The sequence below is a fragment of the Pezoporus occidentalis genome, unplaced genomic scaffold (genome assembly GCF_034315485.1).
Source record: "Pezoporus occidentalis ecotype Australia unplaced genomic scaffold, CSIRO_AGI_Poc_V1 ctg198, whole genome shotgun sequence".
NCBI classification, from domain to species: Eukaryota; Metazoa; Chordata; class Aves; order Psittaciformes; family Psittacidae; genus Pezoporus; species Pezoporus occidentalis.
In genome coordinates, this window is record NW_026913833.1 from 295,825 (window position 1) to 321,540 (window position 25,716).

General features: G+C 41.0%; 1 protein-coding gene across 4 annotated transcripts in view; it reads left to right on the forward strand.

Moving 5' to 3' along the window:
- Positions 1 to 2,431: 2,431 nt before the first annotated feature.
- Positions 2,432 to 25,716, forward strand: part of PATJ (PATJ crumbs cell polarity complex component) — a 154,354-nt gene continuing 131,069 nt past the window's right edge. Inside the window, exons 1-12 of one of the 4 annotated variants that reach the window (XM_062617518.1) lie at positions 2,432 to 2,513; positions 8,017 to 8,072; positions 8,155 to 8,321; positions 9,980 to 10,171; positions 11,530 to 11,669; positions 13,440 to 13,638; positions 15,277 to 15,405; positions 17,124 to 17,336; positions 20,932 to 21,034; positions 22,410 to 22,498; positions 23,764 to 23,902; positions 24,205 to 24,339. In XM_062617518.1, the coding sequence (XP_062473502.1) occupies positions 8,051 to 8,072; positions 8,155 to 8,321; positions 9,980 to 10,171; positions 11,530 to 11,669; positions 13,440 to 13,638; positions 15,277 to 15,405; positions 17,124 to 17,336; positions 20,932 to 21,034; positions 22,410 to 22,498; positions 23,764 to 23,902; positions 24,205 to 24,339 (1,528 nt within the window). In that variant the 5' untranslated portion in view covers positions 2,432 to 2,513; positions 8,017 to 8,050. Of the gene's footprint in view, positions 2,514 to 7,999; positions 8,073 to 8,154; positions 8,322 to 9,979; positions 10,172 to 11,529; positions 11,670 to 13,439; positions 13,639 to 15,276; positions 15,406 to 17,123; positions 17,337 to 20,931; positions 21,035 to 22,409; positions 22,499 to 23,763; positions 23,903 to 24,204; positions 24,340 to 25,716 lie in introns of those variants that run through there. The other 3 variants (XM_062617514.1, XM_062617515.1, XM_062617519.1) reach the window with 3 other exon arrangements.

A 25,716-nucleotide genomic window follows, 5' to 3' on the forward strand; every position in this document is an offset into this window, starting at 1 on the left:
GGGATTCTATCATTACCAAACTTTTCTTCAAGTACTAACCTCTCTGAAAGTTGTTTCATGTCCTTGTGGTGTTTGATTTTGAAGGCATCAGTTGTCAGTTGCGAACTTCTGGGGATTATGGACTGTTTATAGGAGATACACCACGTGGAGTAAATTCACCCAGGAAAGGCAGCGTTGCTCTCTTAAGCTTACATCTGCTCTAGCAGCATTTCCTGAAGAGAAGTAGGGACCTAGACACTGCAAAAGAGGGAAAGCAACTCTGAGGTAGTATTTAAGAAAATGTTGTCATTGCACAGCCCTTCTGGAAGCCCTTTGGTTTTGATGGCCATGATTTTGGTGACTGAATGGCGATTTGTACACAAGTCTGTTGGTACCAAGGAGAGCTTTGTCACAGTCCTAGCTACTAAAAAGAATCAGTCAAACCATGGATTTAAGAGATGTGGATGGCTGACAAAAAGCTCAGCCAGTGATGTGAAATACTGGCATCTAACAGCTTTTGGGGAGATTTGTGTAAACTAAATTGCCAGTCTTGATTTTTGCAAAGTATGCAAATGAAAATTGATACTCCTTCCAGCAACTGGAAGTGAAAGGCCAGGGCCAGAGTGTATTTTGTCATGAACTCAGCCCTCTGAGATCGAGCCTGAGGTGCACTGATGAGAAAAGTGCTTGGCTCTTGTCTGCAGTGCATCTCTCGGATGGATAAATACATGGCTTGCTGTTCATCACTGTCAAGGAAATTGTCACTTCTCACGAGCGCTACATTAATTAAAGCTGAGAGAAAGGACTGGGAAGTTAGGCGTTTGGAGGCTGTATTTTTAAAGGAAGAGGATGGAATGATGTGTTCGTAGCATGTTGCATGCTTTAGTGCAACTGCTGTCACTTGGTACAAGTAAAATGGGCACTAGAATGAGGGGAAAACAATCCAAAGAGGTAAAATTAATTTCCAAACCTTTTGTAGCCCTTACCCTATGCAGCTGTAAGGGCTATATGAGATCTGCAAATGAGCTAGTGAAATGAGGTAGAATACATATTGGTTTTGGAGTTTCCTTTGACCCTTTTATGTCTGTGTACATATATATCTTTAAAAACCTGAATGTGGACTAATGTACGTGTTTCAGAGGTAGAAAGCACCCGCAGTTCCTACAATTAACTTCACCTAAATTGGTACCTGCCCAGTATTTGCAACTATTAGTATTGTATTAAGTATTTTTAGTATGAGGTGTCCCTGCCCATGGCAAGGGGGGTTGAACTTGATGATCTTAAGGTCCTTTCCAACCCTAACTATTCTGTGATTCCAACTAGCAGTAGGAAAACTTTGCTGTTATTGCCATGGCAGGCAATATGCCGGGTCTCCTGAAAGCCACAGGTAAGACGGTGCGTGTCAAGAGTGGTGTTAGGAGCAGTGCTGGTTCTGGTGAGTGCTGTGGGAGGCAGTTGTTGTGCACTGCCAGCTTGGTGTTCTGTAGGGGAAAGTATTATGACCCCTTAACTCCATCCAAGTCCCAGTCCTCCTGCAGCTTTTGATGTTCCCTTCTGTGGAAGCGTAGGGGCTGCGCTGCTGAGGCTTGCCTCGCCTCTGGGAATTTGAGCTCAAAACGGCTCTGAGTTCATGTTTGGACACTGATTTACTGCAAGGGAATAAGAAAAAAAAAGAAACCAAAGCCCAAAACTGTTCAACAACACCCACATGCACGCTTTTCCCTCACTGGGGAGCCTGGTGGCCATCCTGGCAGGTATACCCTTTAGGCCTATGATTTATAAATACACTGGCAAGTCAGGATTGCCTGAGAATTTACGTTGCTTTCAAGGTCTGCATTTCACAAAGCAGCTGCTCCCACTAGCTGCTGGGACCAGACTCAGTGTCCTGTTTGGGAGCTTCAGCCCATATTCTCTGTCCCCATCTTCATAGAATGGTTTAGGGTTGTAAGGGACCTTAAAGCTCCTTCAGCTCCAACCCCTGCTACGGGCAGGGACACCTTCCACTAGAGCAGCTTGCTCCAAGCCCCTGTGTCCAACGTGGCCTTGAACACTGCCAGGGATGGGGCAGCCACAGCTTCTCTGGGCACCCTGTGCCAGCGCCTCAGCACCCTCACAGGGAAGAATGCTTACCAATGTCTAAGCTAAACCCCTCAGCAGCAGCACGGAGAGGCCGGGCCCTGCCCTGTTCTGAGCCTCCAGTTCAGGTCACGGCTCTCCGTTGCCGCCCGGCAGGCGGTTCGGGCCTCCCCAAGCCGGGCAGGGGCCGCTTGCTGCTGCAGCAGCGCTTCTCCCTCCGGGCCGGGCCGGGCCGGGGCACGGGCGCTACGTGCCCGCCCGGCCGCGGTCTGCGGGCCGTTCCCTCCCCCGCCGGAGGGCTGCGGCCCGGCCGTCCCTCGGGAGGCGGCTCTCCCGCCGCGCCGCCCCGGCTTCCTGCGCCGCAGGTGAGGCGGGCTCGCCCGCCGCTTCCCGCTTCCGCCCAGGTGAGAGCCGGCGGCCATCCCCCCACTCCGACCAGCGCCGCGTCCCGCCCGCAGGTACCGCGCGGTCCCGGCCCCTCAGCAGCGTCCCCAGAGCCAAGGGGAGCCGCCGCCCCCTGCTCGCCGTCGGCTCGGTCGCGGCCCCGGGCCCCCTCAGGCTGCCGAGGACATGACTTCGGCAGTGGGGCTGAGGGCTGAAGGAAGGGCGGAGGGGCGGCGGCCGGTGAGGGCCTGAGGAGAGGCCTCGCTGCCCTCTTCGCACTGGGGCCGTCAGGTGTGGTGGTGTCTGGGAGGGGATATCTCCTCCGGCAGGTAGAGTCAGCTTGTTGTGAGGGGTTTAATTCCTTCTTCGGGCAGCGCTGGTGCTTGGTTCTGGGGTAGGTCCTCTGGAGAAGCGTTTCCTACATCTCCTCGCTTCTTCAGCTCCTGACCCATATCTGGATGTGAGCACTGCCACGGTCAGCGTACCTGCCCTTCCCCACAGACTCCCACCTCAATGCCCGTTCGGTTTTGGACACCGGGGCCCTCGGAGCCTCATTGACAGCCCCATAAAGGCTGGGGAGAGCTTCATGTCTCCTGAAGGAGTGTCCCAAGAGGCAGGAGTTTTCTTGGTGTTGTGCAAATAGTTTCCATTGCTTGGAGAGGCCGTGTCATGATGGGGAGAGGAGGTGGTGCTAGGCAAGTGACGTGTGGTTTGTAACACTTTCCATCAGTGCCTCTCAAACTTCAGAGGTTATTAACAAAGCAGGTTTTTATTTAGGGGTGATTAATAGGAAAACAGTTCTTTTGTGTTCCTTGTGATTTTTGAAGCGTAGAAATTCAGAATGGTTCCAGGTCTAACAGCTCTGTTCCCCCATGAAGTGATTTGTTTATTGCCTACACCACCATCATAGTAACTTCAGTAAAAGGCAATATTTCTAACTCAGAAATAAGTTTTCCACGAGCTCTGTGAGAACAGGTTTCTGAGGCCATGTTGTTGCTTTGTGAAGAGCAGCTTTGGCATGAGCTCACCCTTCTTTTAGACTTGAGACAACCCACACCAGCGCTTCCCGAGAGGCTGAGGTCCACAGCAGTTCAGGTTCTGCTTGTTGAAAGTTAGCATGCCTTGGGAGTGAGTAAGGCTTATTTTCATCCACATGGAGACATGTACATGCAGAGGTTTTGGTTGTTTTTTGCTTTCCATCTTATGGTCACTAATCATAGGTAACAGCAGGACACGCTCGGTTTGCCCATGGAGTAGGGTTTTTATATTCAACAATATTTAGCTTTGACCTGCTTTACCCTGGAGATGTGGTGTATTTGTGTTCAGATACTCACAGCACTGTTTGGTTGTTCTCTTCTTTAAGTGCCTGGAGCAGTCTACACACTCTACAGCAGCGCTGCACAGAGCAGCAGGTTTTGGTCGTTTCATCTGAGAGGTGTGTGCATGCTAAGCTTGGTTGGACTGACTTGTTCTGTACGTTCTGAATTGTTTCAGAACAGGGTGGAAAAAGGAGCGTAACGCGTAGGACAGCAAAATATGTGTTGAAACAGTGTTTTTTCACAGGACGTAGTTGCCTGATGGCGTGTGAACCATGCAGTTTCTAGTATCTCGAGGTATAAGTGATGCTGTGTAAGGGCAATTTAGGATTAAGACCACACCAACAAATGTTGCTTTCCCTTTGTTTTGCCTTTAGCAAATTTAAAACTATTTGGGCTGAAGTTTTCCAGGTCTGAGCTCTCTCTGATGAGGAAGGTAGTGTGCACCATATCAGTCACTAGCTGACCTGTCCCTGGCAGTGTTCAAGGCCAGGTTGGCCAGGGCTTGGATCAAGCTGCTCTAGTGGAAGGTGTCCCTGCCCGTGGCAGGGAGTTGGAACTGGATGAGCTTTAAGGGCCCTTCCAACTCAAACCATTCTGTGGTTTCTGATTGGCGTCTGGCAGGGGGTTGATGGCAATGGAAGACTTAAACCTTTCAGCTCTTGTGATGACCTCTGCTGGCATCAGCATGGGGGAATTCCTTTTTTTCTTGGTCTGCTTTTGAAGAAGATCCAAGTCTTAGGATTTCATACAAAACCTCATGAAACTTTCCCACTCCCTATGATGCGTTGAGTTCAATCTCAGAAGTGAAGACAGTCAAAACCCAGATGCACGCTGTGCTGGGGTGTGGGTTGGATTGGCTTTTTTTCTGGTGCTAAAAAACACTGAACTGTCTGAAATTCATTATTTTATCAATGATTTTACAGTTATCCTGGGAGTTCTGACGCAAATTTTGAGCAGAGGTTTGCAGTTTTGTCTACCAATAAGATAAATCAGTGGCTCTAGAAATCAGAGAATGGAGCTAAGGAAGTTGAATGAGGAGTGGGTGCACTGATTTTAACATGCCAAGCCAAAGTGTTTTGGATCACTCTTCATAATTATCACCTAGGAGTGGACCTCCTGATTTAGCAACTGTCTGTTGACACCCTGCTTGGATTTAGCTCTGGTGTTTGGAATTTATTTAATGATAAACTGCTTGGGCTCCTAAAACAGCTCAATAGCGCATGGAGTTTTGTGTTTCTCTGGGGCCCAAAAACTAGTCATAGAGACCTGTCCTCAATTACACATTACTTGAAAACTTTTATTAGTTTATGTTTTCAGAGATCCCCACACACAAGACAACGATGTTTACTTTAAAATATAACACACTTCTTTTCCCCCCACCCTGAACTCTCTTTTTTAAGAAAGAAAGGAGAACAAAGTAATACTGAGGGTGGTTTTAACATATTGCACACACACAAATAATCAGTAAAAAGCACTGCAAGCTGGCTGGAGGCCAGCTTTGATCACGAGGAGTCCCAAAGTGCTGTGTAAACTTCAGCTGTTACACCAACTGGCCTTGAGGTCCACTTTGGCGTCCACCGGCACAGGGTGGTCTGCAGTGGCTCTTAGCAATGCTTTGGAGCAGCTCAACTTCCTTTAATCTTCCCCCCACTCTTCTGCACCTCCTTCTCCAGGGGACTAGATGGAGCCTAGATCTCTTACCTGTGTTTTTCTGCCTAAATGTTTCTTTCTTGGAGCTGTGTCCATTGCCATAATTGCTCTTGTTACCCCCGCTGTAATGGAAAAACAGATTAATCTTGGGGACTGTCAGTGCGGCGCTTTGAGGCTGGTTTGAATGACGCAGGCTGTTTCTCGGCATGCAGTTTGCCAGTGCAGCTCAGCTGCTGCTTCAAGGTGTGGTCCTGCTGCCCTGGCACTTCTCAACACCCTCCTGTGTGCCAGTGCTGGCACTTGAGAGCCAGCTGGGCTGAAAGCTTACCCTACCAAAACGTGAAGGGTTTGTCCTGCGTGTTTAGCTCCCTATTCCAGCCCACTATGGGATCAGATGAATGAGTGCAAGCGCAGATGGAAAGGGAAGAACAAAATACATGAAAGAAGGCTGGAGAGCTGGACCAGCCTCTTGGCTTCAGCTATTAGATGGGCATGGTGCTGTCAAGTCATCATTATTTACTGCCATGCTGGATTTCTTTTCTGGGTTTCATCTTTTCTTTGCCCTGCTGCTGGTTTAAAGGTGCTTCAAGCCACTTTTCCTCACAGGAGTTACTTTGCATCCCTTTCTGGTACTGTTTTGCTTGCTTTAGGGCTTTCTCTTTTCCCCTCTTTTAACTGCTTATATGAGGTAGAAAAACCTCATATGAGGGAAGTGAATGGAAGGGAAGTTAAACTGGGAAGAAAGAACAAATTTCCATATTCTTTGTCCTGTTTTGTTAAGATTCATGCAGCATTTTTAGTCAAAGAGGTTAAGTTTTGCCTTTTTGGTTTAGATGAAGACTCGGGAGTGTGTAAGGAAATGGTGTTTTCATCTGTTCTTCAGAATCAGGTCTCAGCATAGAATCAAAGGCTCCTGTGCTCTTAGAAGTGTTTTATTTCAAATGGAAAAGAAAATAAAGCTACAGCTCTCACAAAAGTTCAGATGCGTTCCTGAAAATCTGTCAGGGGTTCTATGGGTTTGCTGCTTCAACTCTTGCTGTGAGTTTGATTTAAAATGACCTCCTAAATCTGTTAATAGTCTCACAAAGTGATTCATTTTGCTTGGCCTTGGGTGGAAAGCATGCAAACCCACCAAGTGCTGCAGGAATCCCTCCAGGAGCCAAAGCTGCTCAGATACAGTAAAGGTGCATAAATCTGCAATTGTGCTCTGTGACAAACCTCTGCTGGTTTGTTTTGTTGTTTAAATTAGGTAAATCAACTTAATCTGAATCTTTAGGAGAAGCTTTTCACCTGCATAATTAATATTTCATTAAATATAAGTGTCCTCCCAGAGCTCAAGATGTTTTCAGTGTGATCACCGACAGCATCAGGGGCAGAGCTGAAAGATCAGGGAACCTGCTGGGAGAGACCCCTGGGGCTTTGCTTATCCTGGTGTCACATTCAGATGCATATGACCCTTTCTACACTTGAATTGCAAGATTAAAAAGTAAATACTGAGCTATATATGTGTATGCTGAGATATATATATGTGGCTATTTATGTTCCAAAATAATTCCAAATACATTATTCTAAAATTACAAAGTTATATGCTGGGTAGAGTTAAAATGAATTGTGCTATGAAATGGCTGGCTTCTTTCAGAGGAGCTTGTACCAAGGGCAGAAATCTTGTTTCTTATGTGTTTTGGTCTAAATGCCTTGATGGGTTTCAGAATGACAGGCTCCACATCAGCGTAATAACATGCAAGTAAGGGTACAAATTTATCATCGCTGCTAATTGCAAGCCTGTTGTTTTCATACTGCCATCTAGGCCTCAGCCCCAGCTGGGGACCTGTTCCGTTTGGCACTGTGGAGGAGCGTGATAAAGGATATTCTGTTCCTTAAAAGCTTGTCATGCGCATAGGAAAGAGAAAGGCAAGCTTCTGTAACAGAAGGGAATAGGCTTCTTTCACCTGCGCAGCACCAGGGCTGTGATTAGAATTGAACTCCCTTAGGAATTTGTTGGAATAGAGGTTGATTTGGCCAATTTGGGGCCTCAATACTATGTTGTCTTGTGAGTGGAGGGAACTTCATTGTTTTATATGGAGATGCAAGGTTTCTCCTATGTTGCCATGCAGCAGGGCTTAGCTGTCGTGATAAGAATACTGTCTACAATAATTAATGGGGTGGAAAGTCTCTTTTTAAAAAAAAAAGATTTTAACTGTATGTGTATTTGAAAGATCACAACTTTAATGTCCATATTCAAAATTATTTGGTTGAACACAGCTGTGTTTTAGTTTTTGTGGATAATAACCTGATTTTTATAACCGAAACCAGGTTTTTATAACATGCATTTTTACTCATATTTGAAAGAGTTGTTCATATTCCTCCCAGGGTATGGAAGGAAAACACACAGGACAAGGATGGATTTGGGGATGTGCTGAGGCTGCAGCACAACTATATCGAGAGCTTTGTTGAATACTTGCTGTAAACCACAGGCATAGTAGTACTTTTCTTAAACTTGTTATAGTTAGCTTAGTATTTCATTACTGAATTTGTTGACTGTGTATCTGTTAACATTCTGCTTGTGTATGTAATCTATTCATTTGATTTCTTTTTAAACCTTATCTAGGTTATCCTGAGCAATTCTAAAAATACCCTTCACCATGCCTGAAAATCCTGCTGCAGGTATGTAGCCTGAAAGTGATTACTCTTGTTACCCAGTGAGGAATGAAGCTTCATTCCTAACATGTATTGCTTTGTGGTGCAGACAAACAGCAGGTGCTGCAGATCCTTGATCGTCTGCAAGCAAAACTGCATGAGAAGAGAGATTCCCAACATGCTGAAAACCTGACTCTTCTACATAACACACTCAGGAGCCCTTTGTTTAACCAGATCCTGACTCTCCAGCAATCCATCAAGCAGCTGAAGGAGCAGGTGAGTGTAAAATGACAGTTGTTGGTGGGATGATAACTATGGTGAAATTGGAATGCAAAACAGAGTATGTAGGTGGGTGTTAATGAGGGCACTCTCATTAATCAGCTGTGACTTGGTGTGAGTGAATGTTGGGCTTTTTGATTTGGTCAAGTTAGTATCTACAGAGCCACTACTCAAAAGAGAAGTTATATTGCCACAAACAGGTCATAGGACAACATGCTTTGAAAGGGATGCAGAAGAGGCAGGCGTTGAGAACCACGTCAGCTGGAAAAAAGCATCTGCAAAAAACATCAGCTCTAGTGTTTTGGGTTCTGAACACAGTTGGAACTGGGATCCTTTGTTTTTCACAGAAGTTAAATACTGTTTATCAGCTAACTGGCAGCATCTTTTCTCCTTAAAAAACATCATCACTTAGTTCCTGCTGACTTGTACAAGAATGCTTAACCTGCTTTGGGAAAAAAAAACCTAGGAAACCACTCCTGAAGATTTGCCAAGCTCTGATGCAGGTGTACCCAAGCTAGCTTTAAATGACTTGGCTTCAGCAGTGAAAGGGCCTTGTGTGAATTGGTTTATAATGCTAACTGACCCTTAGATTTTGTGGACATGGGCATCAGTGACACCTCTGCAGGAACAGGTCTCACCATGCAGTTAGCAGAGTCAGGCATGCAAACTTAAAAACAGGGACTAACTTGGCATGTCTTAAGCAGCAGCAGTCCCTGTCTCTGCTGCTACTGCGCTAAGATCATTTATCAAAGATCATACTTTGTGACAGTGGCATAATAGATTTTATATTCAGAATGTCCAGAATTATCATATCTAGAAAATGTAAGTTTTCTTTAAATTCTTTTAAAGCATGTTTTTAAATATATATGTCCCATCCTCGGTGCAGTGTTCAAGGCCAGCTTGGATGGGGCTTGGAGCAACCTGCTCTAGTGGAAGGTGTCCCTGCCAATGGCAGGGGGCTGGAACTAGATGAATTTTAAGGTCCCATCCAGTCCAAACCATTCTAGGATTCTGTGTCTGACAGAATCCTAGAGCAGTCCCATTCAGAATGGGACTTTTCGGTTTCCTATGTTGCACTGGGAATATTTCTTCATTTCTTCATTATCTGTCAGACTGGAAATTGAACTGCAAGTTTTAGCAATAATAGCATGGCCAAGGGTGGGTAGTTTGTACCCCAGGCTCTCTCTGGGAATGAGATAATAGAGAGCAGGCCTTTGGCTCCAGAGTGACTAAGTGGCTCTTAAAAAAAAAATGGATTCTTGTGCCAAATCTGTCTAGGTTTGCCTGACAGTTTCAGCAGCACTTGAGTGATTCTTTAATGTTTGGTGCTTTTTGCACGTGGTGTTTCTGGAATATTAGGGTGAAAAGAGAATAATGGGCCAGGCAAGGAAGCATCATGACAGAAATAGAGAAAATGAGTGGACTAGAAACACAGCTGAAACATTCAGGGAACTTTCCTTCTGAAAAACAGTTTAAACTTGGTAGCTTGGTTATAGCTTATATATTAACATTGCCTTATTTATACAGGTGAGTATGTTTGTGTTAATAGGCATCTACGAGCATATGTATGCTTTCTTCTTTGGCAGTCTTCACACAAAATAATATATGTAAGAATCTCTTAATAGTTTTTCTACGTCTTTGTTAATTTTCAACAGCTCAATTATATGCCTCCTGACCGTTCTGTAGATTTTGATTTTACCAAGAGAGGGCTGCTAGTCTTTGCTGACAAATCAATTGCTGCTGGGAGCGGGTATACACCATGCAGTTCACTTGAACCCAAAGCGTCTACCTTCACTCCAAACCTGGGAGTTAATGAATTTAACCAAATCATCCAACAGATGGCAAAGGTAAGGCTTTCAGGTTTAGTGAACCAAACTTATTTTCCTTGAAAGTCAAAAGTTTTTCTTCTTCCAGGCTTTTGTAATACATTTTCAAATATGTTTTTTTGCTGTGTATCTGGGAGTGTGGTGCCTCCTAGGCAGTCAGAGAGTAGAAGTGCTGAGGATAACTTTGCCCTGTGAAAGGTCATGCAGTGGTTTGGTGTTTGGGTTTGTTATTGTTTTTTTTTTTTCCATGTTTTTTTTTGCCTTTGTACCAAAGGCACTAATGTAGGTAAGAAACCCCAGTTGCCAGAAAATGTTTTGGGTGCTTGATGACACTTAATTGAAAATGGACATTTTCTGCTTAAACTTATTTTGATGGAGAGACTTCTTTTATCAAGCACATTTTAAATTGGAAATGTCCCAACTTGGTTAATATATGGACAGTGCAAATGATTAAAAGACCTGGCGTGTAATATTTTATTTAACTCTTCATTTAGTGCGTCTGAACTTTGCCAGGCAGATGCTGATATCATTAACGTGATGTAGCATGTACCAGATGCTTATGGAAGTTGTACAGGTGCAGACACCACCCATGTGGGATTGGCATTTATACCACAAATGTATTGTTCTGTGTTACTTTGAACCATTAATGTAATTGGTTACTCAGGCCTTGCTATAGTAAGTAACTGTTGCTAATTGCCTACCTTAATGTAGCTGTAATATTTTGAGCAGAACTCTTCTCATTACTGTGTCATTAACTCATCAGATAAAAGATTTAGCAGTGAGGACTGCACATTATTTTAGATAAACCAGCTGTGATGGCAGTGCATTATCTAAGTAATATTTCCCAGTAAACACCCACAGAAATCTTCTATTAGAACTGAAAAGCAAGCAGCTTTTCACAAAAGCCAGCTCTTTGTAGCATTTAGTGTGAAGTTGCAGGGAGGGGAAGGAAATTAAGTTCTTTATTTAAAAGCCGAAATCTTTTGAACACACACCTAAAAATCAGCATTAAACACAAGGGGAGCCAAAAGACAAGTCATTTAGTTTAGCTATGCAGCGTTTCCAGAAATCCCAAATATATTGCTCTAGACAGCGCTTCGTTCATAGTTTTCATCCAGTTTGGAATTCATCTCATAATGTGAATGAAGTGTGAAAGCAGCTCTTAAATTCCCTGAGGTTTCAGAACCTCAGAGTACTCACATATCCAATACTTTGCTATATTAAAAATAATAAATGGAGGAGCTTTTATAGAAATAACATATTCAGTATTTTGCCTTTGTTTAGTCTTAGGAGGCGAATAATTCTCTGGGTGTTCATAAATCTTAAATTAGCTCATTGTATTGCGTTAAAAATTAGTATATATTTTTCTCTTTTATTAGGGGAGGCAAATAGAATCAATAAAGATTGAAAAGCCTTCTGTTGGAGGTCTTGGATTTAGCGTGGTTGCCCTTAAAAATCACAGCTTGGGAGAAGTTGGTATCTTTGTCAAGGAAGTCCAGCCAGGAAGCATAGCTGACAGGTGAGATCTTTATAATTGTATTGGAAAATTGCAGCGTTTCCATGAAGGGAAAAGTCATGACTTTCACACTGAAAACTCTATCAGACTCACATGTTTTTCTGGGTTATCTGGTGGGGTGTTTTGATGGTGGTATCTTGAATTTTGGCTTTTCAACTAAACAGCCTTGTGTGTTGAGGATTGGATTTTCTGATGAGTTTTAAATATCTAAGCCATTCATAAATGGAATTTCCAGAAATCATGACTCACTTGAGAGAATCTTGAGAACTGATTAAAAAAACAAAAGAAAACTCAGAAAAGAATACAAGGCAAATAAAAATTAGCCTTCATTTGATTCTTTTTATGCATTGTGTCCCTGAAATATTTTCCCCCTCCTTGTTTCTTTATTTATGTGCCTATGACAATACCCTATTTATAGTTGGTTTTACTGTTTGTTTCCTGTGTAAATTTAGATCCAGTCCTCCCGGCAGATCCCTGCACAGATGTCATCATAGAATCAAGGCTTCAGGCAGTTTCTTCCTGTATTGTCTGTGGGTTTTCACCCAACAACAAAAGACAGAGCAATCCTTTAAAAATAAAATGTGATTGTAAAACCACAAGAGTTGGCATGAGACAAATGCAGTGCTTGGAATTATGTTTCAAGAAAATGTGTCTAGATTTCAAGTCATTGGTGTCACTTTTTAAATAACACATGTCAGGAAGTGCCAACACAGGATGACAAAAAGAGTGGGGAGAGGTTGGAATGATAATGGCTATGGGCCCACAGAGAACACACCAGAGAACTCTTAAAGAAAAGCATATTAGGCTCTTTCAAAGTGGAGACAGATGGACTGATCCGGATGTCAAAGGAGGGTGAATATCTCACTTTAGGATTTGATGACCTGCTGCTCACTTTCTTTGATGAGAGAATCTAAAATATGGTTCATGCTTGAAGAAAGTGATTTCTGGGAAACATCTTCAACGTCGCATGATAAAAAGGAGGTTTAAAATGCGTTAGTTAAGATGTGCAGTTATATTGTTTCGGAGTTTATAAATTTCCCCAGCAGGCTTCCTATTTTGCTTCTGAGGCAAGATGTCCTGGAGACTTTTTTTTGGATTCCTACAGAGCTTTGAAGGCAGTGTCTGTCTAAGTAACTGTTTGGTCTCGTGCTCAGAATGAATATTTAACAAAGGAGATGAGTGATGGTTTCTCTCTTGTCACAAATCTAAATTCATCACTAGGGTGAATTAACTGTGACATTGTGTATTATCTCAAGGTATAACTTGAACTGTGTATTGCTCAAAGGAAGTTTCATGCCTGAAGTTTGATACTGTAAATTCTGAGTAAAATAAAAACATGCAGCTTGACAATCTTTAGATTAAATAATGATATAAACCAATATCATAGCCTGAGTTGTGCGTACTTGGAGATAGTATCATGTAGTGCTAAACTTAATGAAGACTAGTTCCTAGTTCATTCTGTAACTACAAAAATATTTTTTTTCATGCCCTGTAATTCAATATTATCAAGAAAAGATGAGGGAATTTAATGGAATTTTGAATAGAAGCAAAGGAAAATATTGAGCACGTGTCTGTACTGCGTTAAGGTTGGAACACAATACATTGCGTGTAGTTTGGGTGTTGGTGAAGTCAGTCTAATAGCCGGATTTTAAAAAATATATAAATATTTAACCTTGCATAATTGTGTATTTTGCATATTCTTATTTAAATTACACAAGCCTCTTGTGAAGTCACTATGCTGCATTTTACATTTTCTTTCAATGTTTTGTTCAGGGATCAAAGACTAAAGGAAAACGACCACATACTGGCCATTAATTGCACCCCATTGGATCAGAACATTTCCCATCAGCACGCTATTGCCCTCCTCCAGCAAGCCACAGGCTCCCTACATCTGATTGTGGCTAGGGAGCCAGTTCAAGGGAACAGCAGAACTTCAGCTGTCTTATTAAGTGATATAAATCCACCTGAGACTGTGAGTTATTGTAATACTGTCAAAATCAGATTTTGAACTACGCTGGATATTTTTTTTTGTGGTTATGTTTGTGTTAGCAAGCTTTGCATATAGGGATTTTTTTTCTTTAATCAGATTTTCTATGTGATGACATTTCGTTTAGACTGATCATGCAATAAGTATAAGGCTGCCTTTGCAAAGCTGTGTGAGGTTGTTATAAAATAGATCCTGGGTTTTTTGGGGATAGCAGAAGCTGTAGTAGCTCAACATATTCTTGACAGCAGGGTCTGTTCAGCATAGGCTGGGTAAAGCATTTTACATGTATACCCAGCTGAAACTTAGTTGTGCTCAGCAATTAAAGATGCTCTGATTACATCTTAAAAGACTGTAAACATAACCTGTCCTGAACACTGCTTGAAATACCCCAACCAATTTTAACTTAAACTTCTCAAAACAAAAAGCCTTGTCTTTGCTTTAAAAACAAACAAAAAGTATCTTCTAAAGAACCTCTCAATCCCTGTTTAATTACAAATTACATTGATTGTGAACCCGTTTGTTTTCTTGACCAAGGAGGGATTGTCAGTGGGACATGTAATAAGGTAGGGCTGAACTTCCATCTGCGTTCGAACCATATGGTCCAGGTGGCTTCACTGAATTTGGTTGAACTGCACACCTAAATCCACGGTTTGCAGTATTGGAATCTTAATTTATTATGCTAGTAGGTTTTGTTGAAAATCTGCTTAAGAGCAGTGCTTTTCCTTATTCTCAGTAATTATTTCCTTCATGATTATTCCAGAGCTAGTGAAATCTGAAGGTTTTAGTGGATAATCAATATTGTTTATTGCACTGAAAATTTTAAAGAATTAAACTTTAACTGCTTTTTCATTGAAAGATCTGCACTGAACAGACTAACAAAATAAAATACAAATATATCTCTCTACAGGGGGTCTTTAAACTACTTTTATGATATTTAACTGGCTTTGGCAAAGATTTTCAGTATGCTAATAAATCCTTTATTCACAGAAGACTTAAATCTGCCTACTTTGCTCCATTTTGGTTTCTATGAGATACTAATCTGACAGAAACATTGGCTGGGTTTGGGTTGCTTAACAGCTTTGTTATTTTCAGATTGTCTTGTAGAACATAAGGTCATGGTACAGTGTAGCTTAGAAACATGCTTCCAATTCAGTATGGCAGAACATCGTACTGCGCTATTAATTCAGCATGTACTGGTGGTGTTTAGAGTGTGTAAGTGAAATAACAGAAATAAGAATCTGGGCAATGCTAAGTGAAAACTAGGCCAGTGCAAGCCTCTGTTTTTCTCTGTTGTTTGTAATACTCTTGATTTATGAAAAAGTAAAAGGATAGTTTTCGTTTTGGCAAGAAAATCTTGAAATTGGTTTTTCTTAGTCAAGATTTTTTTTCCTAGTATCCTGTTATCCTGAAAGCAAAGGACAAAGTGTATGTTTAAAAACAGATGAGAAATCCCACTGCGTATTTATAAGGAAATGAAGCTGACTGAACAAAATCCAACAGATCTCCAATATGTGGGGCAGGGAGAGAAAATTGCTCTGATTAATTCTCATTCCTGGTCCATGTGAAAGTGAGAAACATTAAAGATCAGATGAAATTAAAATCTCCTGTTTCTATTAATTGCAGATTCACTGGGGCCACATTGAAGACGTTGAGCTGATTAACGATGGTTCAGGATTAGGCTTTGGAATTGTTGGAGGAAAATCGAGTGGAGTAGTTGTAAGAACAATTGTTCCTGGGGGATTAGCAGATCGGGTAATTTGTTATATTATGTCACTTCTTGTTTGATCGTAGAGTATAATTAACTGGTTTTGACAGTCTTAAAATAAACTAATACACTTAAACAAAAGGAAGCTGATAGCATCAAAGTCTGAATGCCAACATATACTTTATAAATAAATGTTGAAGCTATGATTGAGGAAAAAGTCAGCACCTGATATGAATTAAGTTGTTTCTCAGACATGCTCTGGCTTTTATAACATTGAGCATGAAGAAATTTGGAAAAGTTGTCCAACCTTCAGATACATTCGGATTATTTGTTCTCCCCCAGACTGACCAAAGGCTGAAAATACCAAAAGTATTGAAAGTATTTGACCATCCTCTATAGAATTTGGGATATTTGAGACAAACTCTCCAGATGAATTGCCAGGCAAGAGAATCTGCCTGGCAGATTGAGCAATTGAAGTAATTGCTTTGCAAATTTCACTTCATAGATTGAAGATGTTCTGGTTTTAGTGGGTTTTATTTTAAAGGGGTTTGATCCCTGCCTTGCTGTCTGACCAGTTCAGGGAAACACTTAGGATTGATGCAAGGTTTTTATAGTTATTGATACCTTTAAAGTTGCACAGGTACAGTTTGCAACCTTTGATTGCTAATCCTTAGAGACTCAGTGCTGAGTATTGGTACATTTTAGGAGTAGAACATGTACAATAGCAAAACAGATATGGATTTTTAATGTGGATTTGGTCATGTCAAGTTATAATGTTTGGGGTCTGGAACGCATACAGATCTGGTAGGTAGCAGAGGTACTTCCTCTAGTATAGGATGGAAACAAAAACTGGAGATTCAGAGGGCTTTACTGGAAAATGTTGGCTTTTCCTTGGCTTCCACTCTCTGAACCTGTCATTTATAAATGAGTATTTTTTTAATTACTGTGTAACACCTGTTTTGCTGTAAGGAATAATGTGTTTTGGCTACAAATGAAGGATGTAAGTTAAGAACTCGCCACATCATTCTCAGCTGAATGAGACGTCACTAAGACCATGTGAAATAATGAGCACATACCCTGTTAAAATTGGGTGAGTTTGGAAATGAGTTTGAGTTAGTTCTGGGCAAAACTCTGCTGTGAGTGCAGTATAAATGAATGCATCTAAGTTGGTGCTGATCAGTACCAGCTGAGGATTTGTTCCTATGAATGCTTGCTTATAATAGGAATGATGATGGAGGTCATGAAACATAATTATAATGTAAAAAATGGTTTATGTGGGGTCTTGTTACCTTCAGTGGATTTACTCACCCACGTTGGAGCTAGTCATGACAAAAGAATTGCCAGGCTCATATAGGAGTATTAGGGAAAACTAGAAGTCTTCAATGAAAATGCTGTGTTTTGTATTCTAACCCCTACCTGTTGAGGAATATTCTATAAAAGAGCAATACATAAACTGTGAGATTATAAAACATTGTTGCTGTCTGTTTTCTCCTAAGTGAGAAAAGTAACCGCTTCGGAATGGTGCTGTTCAACCTGTGTATCTTACTCAGTGTTGAAAAGGTTGATTTACCGCTGTTAACTACTGTGGCAGTGCAAATGCTTCCTTGAATTATTGAGTACGTTGCCGTTGTGTTCAATTTTGTGGTGTTTTTTTTGCTCCCATGGCCATGAAGATGCCTGTACACACTTAAATTTTGTAATGAAAAAGATATTTTATGTATAAACTGGCAACATTTTTATTTTTCAATTTTATTTATGTCTGAAGGATGGGCGGCTCCGGACAGGAGATCACATCTTACAGATTGGAGGGACCAACGTGCAAGGAATGACCAGTGAGCAAGTTGCCCAAGTGCTGAGAAACTGCGGGAATTCAGTTAGGATGATTGTTGCAAGAGACCCAAAGTGTGAAATTATGGAGGCTCCACCAGCTCCTGTGAGCTGGCCAGTCAGTACATTACCTTCCTTTCCAAATGGAAATGTGAGTATCTGATGTTTGCTTATGACAGTTTTAAGTACGTTTGTGGCTTGTGATCAGAAAGGAGGAGGAGAAGAATGTTCTTGAGACCTAAAGTGCTTCTCTTCTGAGCTTCCAGATATCATATGCATGTGTTTAAGTGGTCATTACTGGAGCCCTGCCTTCTATAATCTCCCCCTTTTTCCTGTATGTTATTAATACCTATAATCTTGGGATCAGAATGACCAGCTTTCCAGAATTTATTTCAGAGTGGGTAATTTAATTACCAAGGCCATAAACATTATCAGTAGATGGGACTTTTAGTTCTTCTTAGTTCATTGCATCTTTGCTAATCAGTCATTTGGAAGTGGATTTAAAACTTAACTGTGAATTTTCCTAGTCTGAAACTCGGAGCGCTGTGGCCACACCAGAATTATTCAGCACAATCATCTTTTTATGAAACAGAAGTGTAATGTTTTCATAGTCTACGCTACTGTCTGTGATAGGAAATATATCTAAAAATTTTGAAACTTGTTTTAGCAAATCTTATCATGGTCATATCAAAGTCTCTTGTTTTTGAAGTCATTCTTTTCAGTTTTGAGTAATTAAAATCAACAAATGCTACACTAAGTGTACAGTAGGTCTTGAAACATAAACAAAGCTGTGCTTGTGTACCATCTGCTACTACTGTGCTGCTTAGATTTAGGTGTAGAATCTGAGTAGCCTTTTCTTTCTTGTCTAGTTTCTTGAATGTGAGTGAAGGGAGCTATTTTTCTGAAGCACCAGCTTTATATGTCAGACTACCAGTCATATTGTTACAGACTCACCTTCTTGCTTACTGGGCATAGTCACTGCAAAGCCAGCCATTGGCTTTGTGTCTTGCATCTCTCTGGAAGAATGTGGCTGAAGTATTTTGGGTTCTTCTCAAGCTCCTCTTAGGAGGACTGGTGTAGTGGGAAACAGAAGTGTCAGACAGATGGGAGGGGGTAATCTGTGTACATAAGGTTGGAAGTCTTAAAAGTGGGCTTGTCTAGTACTCCAAAAAAGGCTTTCTTAGAGAATCAACATTGCTATGAAGCACTTCTTTTCTGGCTGTATGATATTTTTTCCAAGGTGCACATTGTATGGTCCTAGTTTTGGTTTCTCTACAAAGGACTATGTTTCTTAATTCCTCACCTTAAAGGTGGGCCTGTTTGTCACTGAGCACCCTGAGCACTGCAGATGATGCAGACTGTCTAAAATGTTATTCCTTCTGGATGTCTTCTCAGTGTTCTCCTTATTCCTGATATGTAGTTTAGAGGGGAAAAAAAATCATGTTGCAATTTCATCTACTTTCTGAATATCATCTCCTGTTTTCTGAACTAAATAGTGCCTTCAACTTTAGATTTGAAGAAACTCCTCTTTCTGGTGTTGAGAGATTTGAATAGCCAAGAACAGTGGCTAATCGGAATGTATTTATTAATTTAATGATGTATTTCATGATCCACCTTTGAATTTGTGTTTGATTTACAGCAGCACTTTTTCCTTGATCCAGTTTCTCTCTGGTTTCTGAGTACTCTCACTAGCTGTAAGCTTTGGAATAGCAAGTATTTACCTTTTCCTTTTTTCGCAAACCAGCAGAAAGGAATTTTTAATACATGGTTAGGTTTTTTCAGTTTTATATTAATATTTTATTTCCTTTAAATTTCATGTAGTAGAGAATAACTGAAACTACTCATGTCTTTGCATGGGCACAGCAGTCATATTTTCTGTACTTGCCAAGATACTGATGGCAGTGTTAGCAACCTACTTGTGCTGACTGGATTTAGGACTCCATACTTAAACTTTTCCAGGGTCCACTTCCAGTGTTTTGCATTCTACCGGTAACATTATGTAAATGAATAGTCTGTAGCACCAGAGGCATGACTATGAGGGGATTTTGACTGTCAGAATAGCAGGGCTCTCAAAGCCATAGCTCCATTTCAGATGTTGCTATAGGCTTATTTACTCTTTTGGTTCCCTATCCTAAAGATAAGTGATAGAGCATCTCAATTTATCTTCATCTCCCTCAGTGTCTTATGGAGCAAGAGAGTTGGAAGGCATTTAATGAGCTGAATGAGTTGGTGAGTGGAGGGAGGTGTGTTTGATAAGGAGATAGCTGTCCATCCATTTCTCTTTCAATGAGAAGTGAAATAGGCCATAACATTGGCCTGCTTTTAATATAGCTCCTTCTAAAGCTGGTATTTCACAAGCATTTGATTAAACTTCTCTTTTGTTTTGCAGTTCCCTGGTCCAATTTTTACTGTTGGCAGTGACACTGTCCCTCCTGATTTCATCACTTTAACAGACCTTACTCTGATCATCATCTTTTTGATCTCATTGGACTGTATCTGATTACTGAACACAAACAACTTTATGTATTTTAATTTATCCCTTGAAATCCCAGCTCTATGTGCTTGATTGTTTTTCTCTTTGTCACCAATATCTTTAGTGTGTCATGTTTGAGCTCTCTCTGGCAGGTTTGATTTTTGTTTGTCAGAGTAGAGTTGCACAGGCCAACCTTATGGGGACCTTTTTCCATATACTTGTCCAGTGTAAGGTCAAATCATTTATAATCTTAGCTGGTGGCTTTTATGGTTTTTTTTGGTAATTGTAGTAAATGGAGGGTTTGGAGAACAGGTCATGTTATATGCTTCTCTTCTCAAGTATTGTTTGTTATGAGAAGTCATCACACCAGTTCAACAATAAAGCTTTTACAATGAATTCTCTGCCTTCCTCTTTTAGGTCTTACAAATATTTTTCACTTAATGTGAATTAGTGAGTTTTTTGCTTCCCATTGCCTCAGACAACGTGGGCGTTTCCAGTGCTTTCTGCAGTTTAGGGGGCATTCAAATCTGAACAGGATAAAAGCAAACTTGTTAAGCTTATGTGTGTAAGATTGGCTTTTGGAATGGTTTGTGGTTTGGGATCTAGCATAAAAATAAGCTCAAACATCTACCCTAGTCACCCATGTTTGCATTTAAGTAGGCAACTGCTTCTGTAGTAAAGATATGCCTGTTGAGTATATATGTGGTTTCTTCCAGGGCAGCAAGGCTGATTCTGAGATCCCTTTCATGTTGCCCCGCACTTCCTTAGTAGATGATAACAAGGAGAGAGAAGCATCACTTTCTGACAGGAAGCTGTGGTGTGATAAGACTCTGTATTTATACCAGGGTTTTTTTGCTTCTTAACTGTCCAGTATAAAGAGCTCAAGCAAGTGGATTCGTGACACTGTTTATCAGGACATATGAAAGGGAGAGAAGAAATACTGAGGGCTTCTGCTGTCTTGTGAGTTTGTTGTTAACACATGGCAGTGGCATCCAAAGGGAAATGACACCTGAGCAGTCTAAAGAAAACCTTTCTTTTCCATAAAATATAAATACTATACCTCTGACATGTATGTGGAGAAAGCATTAGGAAAGAACATAAAAAGCACCTTATTTTCACCAAATCTTGGGTACATCTGTTTTGCAAACATGATCCCTCCTAAAAGAGGAAAACCAAAATCACTGTTCACTTCTGAAGGTCTTAATTTGCAATATTGTAATTGTACTGGCAAATTATGAGCTATTTTTTTTACTGTCTTCTGCTTTATTTATAGGATAATACCAACCTCTTTGAGACTTACGATGTTGAACTTATAAAAAAGAATGGGCAAAGCCTAGGGATAACAATTGTTGGATATGCTGGCACATGTGATATAGGTGAGTTCTACATCATTTGGTAAAGTCTAGGATGGGGCTTCTCAAATATCCTTTACTTACTGTGGGGAAAATGAATAGTGCTTCTTTGAAACAGTGTAACTTGGAAAATCTGTGCAGAAGGTATTTGAAGACCTTGCTACAAAGTGAGATTCAGCCTTGTCTTTGGCAAATGGCTGATCCAGTGCCTGAACTCTGGGAGCACATTAAAATACCTGTGCTAGGATATGGGGACATGGAATCAGCTTGGGGTTGTTTTCCCCAAGTCCTCTTTAAATTAGATCTGTTAACTTCTTTTTCAAATACTGGTTTCACAAATGATAATATCTTTAAAGTTGACTCTGGATATCTGGGTTTACACAAAAGGGTGTGCTTTTTATCCCCTCCCTTCCTCGAGGGACGCCAGAAAGTATTCTGGGAATGTGGTGCAGCTGGGATTGCTCTGCAACCCTCCTCTTCCCAGGAGATTCTCTTGTGTTGCTGGTCAGTAATCCCAGGCCAGTGCAGTGAGCACTGGCAACTGGGATGGGGAGGAGCACGTGTCAGGGAGTGGGAAAAGGCAGTTTGTGAAGCACCAGGAGGGGTTTCCTGGTCCATGGCAGGTGGGTTGGAACTAGATGATCTTAAGGTCCTTTCCAACCCAAACCGCTCTATGAGGTGTCTGGGGAAGGTTAGTGTTCAGAAAAGGATGAATGAAGTGTCAAGATTCAGTAGAATAAAAGCATCTCATATTTTGCAGGAGTTTGTGGAAGGGAAGGGTAACTGTTTCAACTGATGATTGGAGTTTTTATACTAGGGTTTTTTGTTTTTTATTTCCTTGTTCTAATTGCAAGTTAGAATTAAGACTCAAATGTCAAACATGACAAAGGACAGCTTTTCTGTTTTCCATGTTTTTCTCTTTTCTTTTTCCACTTTTTTAAAGAACAATCCTCTTTGGTTAAGATTTAAAGTACTAAATTCCTTAGCTGTAAGACGATTGAAGTCCTGATCAAAGTGCTTAAGCACATACTTTACATTTAGCTTAGGTAGTCCTATTGAAATCGAATGCAGCATGGATTTAAGTGACTGTGCTTTAAAGCCTGGGTAAGCACAAGGATGAATCCATGGAGGAAGTGGCCTTGTGTGAGCCATTTTAAGGACAAAATTTGGAGCTCAGTGTACTGGTAGTTGTGTTCGTGCTGTTTGTCCCACCAGAGATCTCAGTTGTTCGATGCCAAGCTGTGTGAATGTAATATGCAAATGGTGGTGGTTTACAAAATCATAACTTTGTGGATAGAAGTGTGTGAAAAGGGCTATAATTAAAAATCTTAATAAGAAAAGAAACAAATGGGCTTAATATATTGAATTGTTTCTCTTTCTCCCCTCTCTCTCCTGACAGAACCTTCAGGGATATTTGTGAAGAACATAATACCTGGGAGTGCTGCTGACCACAATGGCCAAATTCATGTTCATGACAAAATTGTTGCTGTAAGTAAAATAGTCTGCTTCTGTGTTCTTGTAGAGCTAATGCTTCATTACGCATCTCGGTGTTAAAAGAACAACGTAGGAAAGATTTTCTAAAAATGAATTAAACCTTCTCTGCTGTGCAGAGGAAATAATTTGGTGGTTTGTATTTGTTTAGGTAGGTTTGTAACAGCAATGAGCTTTGGCTTGCTGTGATTAAAAATATTTTTTTATATTCAAAGTAGTAGTAAATAGTAGTTAACTGTGAAAGAGGCAAGCATTTGGATTAGAATGTTTCAGAGTGGAGAATCTTGGCTTTTGGCCTGAAGTAAAGATGTGCAGCATTAGCCTCTGTTTGAATTGAATGGGATTTGAGGATGGTTAAGATTCTACAAGATGTGGCACACTGTTTATGGTCCTTAATGACTGTGTAGCACAGTGTGGATACAATCAAAATGTTAATAGTCACAATTTAGGTTGAAAAACCCAAGCTTTATGTGTAGAAAAATTAAAACCCATTGAATAACAGGGAATTGAGTAATAGCCAATTTTGCATTCACAGTACAAGCAGGAATGAATTACACATTAAAACACAGTCATTTTGTTTTAAGAGATAATATTTATAGAGATATAATTTTAAATTGCTTTTAGAAATGTGTGCTATGCCAGACCTTCCAAAGTCAGGTTCTCCTTTGTGAGAGCAAGAACTGATGCAACCTTGTGCTTTTATCTGCAGCTTTGCAGTAGAAGCCCCTATTGATGCATGACCTAACAGTGAGGTAAACAGAATATTTTGGGTGTAAATTAAAATGCCTGAATTAATGTAAGAATCAGGCTATTCAGAGTGGATTATATGGACAGTTATGTATGTAGGCTTGTGTGGGGCATGTTAGAAATCCATGAGAAAACTAACAGTGATAATGAACTGAACAGTGTTATAGGTTGACTACACTTGCTGCCGAGCTTCAGACCAATACTCCTCAAGCTGCTTTTTGTAAGCAAAACAAACTGGAGGGGAAAATCAGTGCATGCTTCCATATATAAGATTAGTAAATTCTGTTTTGTGGTTGCCCTATGAAGACAGGAGAAATTACTGTTATGTTTCCTGTTAAAATGCATTTTGGTAGTATCTGATTAGTGAAATGTAACTGATTAATGAGATTGTTTTGCAAATGCCACTGTCGTGGGTGCATAACCCTATAATTTCTACACAAAACAATGTGAAGTGAACAGTGCAGCCTAAGAATGTAATGTGATTACTATTATATGATACCATTGTCTTGATGTAGGTTGACGGAGTTAATATACAGGATTATACCAACCAAGAAGTCGTAGAGGCGTTGCGTAACACGGGACAGACTGTCCGCCTCACCTTACTTAGAAGGAAACCTTCTTCTACTGTTTCTTCAGAGAGACCTTCAGATAGAGGTAATCCTTTTTTTATCTCCCTTTCTGCAGCTCTTTTTCAGCAACTGATTTTATTTTTCACTCAAGTTACAGTTACCTAATTTAACAATTAGGACTAAATACTGTGTGATCCTAGATTTTGTAAGGGCACACTGTAGTACATGAGATACTAAAGGAGGAATAGAAAGAAACAGAAATGAGGGATTAAAGAAAATTGAGCACAGAACTCTTGTGTAGCCAAAAGAAGAGTAGTTATTGAGGCAGTGTTACTACTTCCTATATTTTGCAGCATGTGATTTATTATTTTTCATCTGTTTTCACAGTTCATCCTACTATTCCAACCTTTGTGTTCCCTGGAGCTGTAGGGACTGAAACTAATATGGACACTAAGAGTGAGGAAATCCAGCAACAAAAGGATAATCTTAAAAATATAAAGAAGCAGGATCTACAGAAAACAGGTGGATAACAGATCTTGTATTGTCTCTTCTGAGCCTTTGGAATTCTCTTTAAACCATTTTCAATGCCGATGGGCTGTTGTGGCTTATACTCTGTTTTAGCTTTTGCTCGGTAGTATTTTAGATTCAGGTTCCTCTGAAGTAAACTTCTACCTGGTGGATCTATTGACTCTTCCCTATCCCTACCTATTGACTATTCCCTATCCCTAAAATGTACTCACCCTATCCCTAAAATGTAGCACTGCACATTGTTTGCTGAGAGGACATTCTGTGCCATCATAGAGGACACTGAAGAAGATACTGGATAATGTTAGCCCCTGTAGCAATTGACCTCTCACAACTGGCTGTTGTGCCACTGGTTAATGGTGTCTTTCATCCTGGTGGTCCATGTGGTTTTCAGCCTTATTTACCAGTCATCAAACCTGTGCTGCCTCAATTTCCAAATGAGAATACCAATGTAATTGGTGTCAAAAGCTTTGGTAAAGTTGGGGTGTATTACACTTGAATCCACATAGGGCCATCTTGGCAGTCAGATTGGTCAGTTGTTTGGCAAATCTATATTAACTGCTCCTGATTCACCTTCTTATCATTTATGGGTTTGGAAATGGATTCCAAAAGGAAGTATAATCCCTGCAGGACCAAAGGTGAGACTATAATTCTCTGGGTCTTTCTCCTTGCATGAAGTTTTCCCTTTTCCAGCCATTAGTGGTCCCCCTTTGATTGCCATATTTTGGATTTTTTGTTGGCTGGTTGGGGTTTTTTGTGGATTATAGACAGTGGAATTTCATAAGGTCTGTATTGCTGAATGCCTCCAGCTCACCAATTCCTCTTGCTAGCCCTGCTGACCTGAGCTGTCCTGTCTGCAGTCTTCCCCTGACAGAGAAGATGTGTTCAGCCTCCTGTGCTGCCAGGGCCCTGAACCAAATTGCTGGGTGAGCAGCATCAGGAGATGGAATTCTTGGGAGTTCACATTTATCTTCTGATCCAGTCTTACCTCAGTCATACCTGTCTTCTTGCCCTCACAGGTCTTAGGCACCTGCATCTGCAGAATCTTTTCAAAATCTTCTGTTGCTTTCCTGTACATCATCTCTGATACCCATTTGTTGCAGTTTCTTCTTCTGGTCCTGCAGCAGCTTCATCAGAACTCATCCTCTGAGCTGCTCAGTTTGCCTTCCTACAGCCTGTGACCTGAGCTGCAGCATCCTCCCTTCCTCCCTCCCTCAGGAGTTTTGACTGAGTGTGGCTTTCTGAAGGACCAGAGGCACTGCAGCAGTGAGGATGGGACATGTCTTCTAACATGTCTCCATTTGTAGGTCATTTTCCACACAGATGAGACAGATGTCATTTCTGTAAGCATCTCTCTCACCGATGTGCCACCTG